At 39.5% G+C, this 2,893-nt stretch overlaps 1 protein-coding gene across 1 annotated transcript in view; it reads left to right on the top strand.

Annotated features, from left to right (window-relative positions):
* Positions 1–1,933, top strand: part of LOC107575001 (serine/threonine-protein kinase N2-like) — a 14,828-nt gene extending 12,895 nt beyond the window's left edge. The window contains exons 8-10 of the mRNA XM_016261417.1: positions 183–290; positions 369–449; positions 895–1,933. Of these exons, the coding sequence (XP_016116903.1) occupies positions 183–290; positions 369–449; positions 895–1,098 (393 nt within the window). The 3' untranslated portion in view covers positions 1,099–1,933. The remainder of the gene's footprint in view (positions 1–182; positions 291–368; positions 450–894) is intronic.
* The last annotated feature ends 960 nt before the right edge of the window (positions 1,934–2,893 follow it).

Raw genomic sequence — 2,893 nt, 5'->3', positions numbered from 1 at the left:
ATAAATCTAACAAAATCTGCTGAAGTTCACCTCAAAATGTGATTCAGTAATTTTGTGTGGTTTTCAGTATAAATATCAAAAATGTCTTAAATCAACATACTTTTACTGGAGATGTAAAATAGTAAGATAAGAAGTCTTGTTTTCTGATAAACATTTCTGATACATAATCTGTGCGTGTCCAGTCGCCATTCCCAGGTGATGATGAGGAGGAGGTGTTCAACAGCATTGTGAATGATGAAGAACGTTACCCAAGATTCCTCTCCACCGAGGCCATTGGCATCATGAGACGGGTAAGACTGTATTTTTTCCCCCAAAGCTGTTCTCTGATTGGCCAGGTTTGTTAACTTTCCTTGTTTTCCCATCGGTAGCTGCTGAGGCGTAATCCTGAGAGACGACTGGGCTCCAGTGAAAGAGACGCAGAGGACATCAAGAAACAACCCTTCTTTAGAGTATGAAGACTTTGTCCCAATTGTTACAAAAATGAGATGGGAGGAAAGAGTATATTTCAGTGTTTCTGCGATCTTTTGCTAAATGTTTGCATTCCCCCAAGAAACGTTGCTTTTACTTGCAAAACATTTGCGCTGGCTTGTAAAACTCTAGGAAATATAGAAATAATACAGGGTTTCTCAGCTGTACCCAATACCTATGCAGAATTATGCAGATGTTTCGCGAGAGAATGCAAAGTGTCTTGGGGGAGCGCAATACTTTTGTGAGAGTATGTAAAGTTGCTTGGGGGAACGCAGTACTTTTGTGAAAAGGTTCTTGGGGAAATGCAATATTTTTGTAATTTCATATTTTGTTCCATCGCCATGTCCCTATAGGGGCTCCATATAATAATGCCAAAGTGTCAATCCTAGTGATGACGTGGCTGACTCGTCTTCTCTCACTCTATAGAATATGGACTGGGAGGCGCTTCTGCAGCGGCGAGTTCCTCCTCCTTTCGTTCCTGCAGTGAAGGGAAAAGAAGACGTCAGTAACTTTGACGCCGAGTTTACGAATGAAGCACAAACGTTGACGCCTCCTCGTGAGCGCCGGACCCTTTCGCGCAAAGACCAGGACTACTTCAGGGACTTTGACTACGTCTCTGACTTCTGCTAGGGCACGAGTGTGCATACTGCAGCTGCTATGTGTGGGAGATGTGGACCATTGTAACGACCTATCAGTTGTTGCATCCTAGTCCACATCTAGGCTGCTTGGCGTGAGGACTGACGCTTCCTCAGAGGCTTCCTGTCAATGGAACATGGGTTTGTTCAACATGAAAACCATAATAAAGGGTTTGACATCTCCTGACTGCCTATAAGAGTGACTGGAGCGTGAGGAAATTACTCCATCTGACTGTAGGAGGTACATCGAACATGAAGAGATTCAAGAATCCACATAATGTGAAGCTCTGAAAGCCGGTTCTCTTGTCCTGTTTGCAAAGTCTTTCATGACATTACCCTTAGCACCAGATGCTAATGAAGTCATGAATCTTGTGAATAGAGTGCTGCAGGGATGACGTATTTTTGTAAGCCAAAACCAGGAAACGCCTTTTAGCACATCCGGTTTCATCATCCTGATTTTTTTATGGGTTTTTGGGTTAATTGGTCTGTGTTTAACACAAGCTCAAGATATTTTCACATTTTATTCAACGACATAAAATACATCAATAATACTCCCTTGTCTTGAAAACGTCTGTTGCTAACAAATGGCTAAATGGGACTTCAGAGGTGTAGTTTCCAAGAAGTATAAGGATATATATCGCTCTCTTGCCAACTGTTTTGAAATAAATGTTTTGAAAGAGCTGTCATAAGCTTACTGGTGGTGTAGTTTGTTTATAGCCTACGTTGAGCTTTTTATTTTCTAGTGTTTTGTATTTGGCCTTCATAAAAGATTTATTTTATTTGTGAGGATTATCGTGATGAACAAAACATGTAAGAATCATAAACTTTTGTTTGGTCAGAGCTTATTTTCTGCAGTAATCCAAAAGCCAATGGAGAAATCCTATTGGGGTTTTTTTTGGAGGGAACCAGCGTGATGCTAACTTATGGGTTGGACTACAATAATACATCACTGCAGCACTCTATGGGAGCTTGTTGACTAGCAGAGTCCAGTTTCATGGTACTGACCCGAGTAAAATGGCTCACCGAATTCTCCCTTCTCCAGTCTTTCTGTCTCCATTTTCTTTTTTGACCAATGTAGCCATCTCACACACAATCCAGAGACTGTTTACTTCTGTAATACACTCATTTAACCACACGAGGGCGGCAGAGAGTGTGACAGAGTTGTGGAAACACGGTTGTGTCAGGTGTGTGTTGTTTTGGGATCCTCGAATTTGTATGCCTTTACTGTGTTATGAGCAGTGTTGGGGAAAGTTACTTTTAAAAGTAATGCATTACAATATTGCGTTACTCCCTAAAAACTAATTACGTTACTTAGTTACTTTTTATGGAAAGTAATGCGTTACATTACTTTTGCGTTACTTTTTAAATATAAGCAGGGCTTGATTGTTTTTAATATAAGGAGTTCTATTTATAGCAAATATAAAAGCCCTTTCACGCCAAAAAGTGTAATGAATAAAACTCAGGCTGAAGCAAAAGTGAACTCACGTCTGTACAGTAGAACGCAGGAGAAGAAACACTCTTCAGCAATAAAAAAAACAATGAAGCACAATTGTTAGTTTATCTAAAATCATTTTTACTTAGTATGGTTGAACTAGATCATCAAAGGTCAGCAGCAAAGACATTGGTTAATAAAATGGGATTAGATACATTTGTGCTATTTAACATTTAATTATTGCAGGTTTGCGTCATATTCTGAGTTTGCATTTCACTGTTTTAATTCATTTTGATGAATACTAAATCTGTTTTTTGTGAGTGGGATGAATTAATGCACATTCACATTTAGTCTAGAA

Source organism: Sinocyclocheilus grahami, unplaced genomic scaffold (genome assembly GCF_001515645.1).
Source record: "Sinocyclocheilus grahami isolate Dianchi unplaced genomic scaffold, SAMN03320097.WGS_v1.1 scaffold2431.1, whole genome shotgun sequence".
NCBI lineage: Eukaryota > Metazoa > Chordata > Actinopteri > Cypriniformes > Cyprinidae > Sinocyclocheilus > Sinocyclocheilus grahami.
Note: the sequence above shows the minus strand (reverse complement) of the source record. Positions and strands in the feature narration are given on the sequence as shown.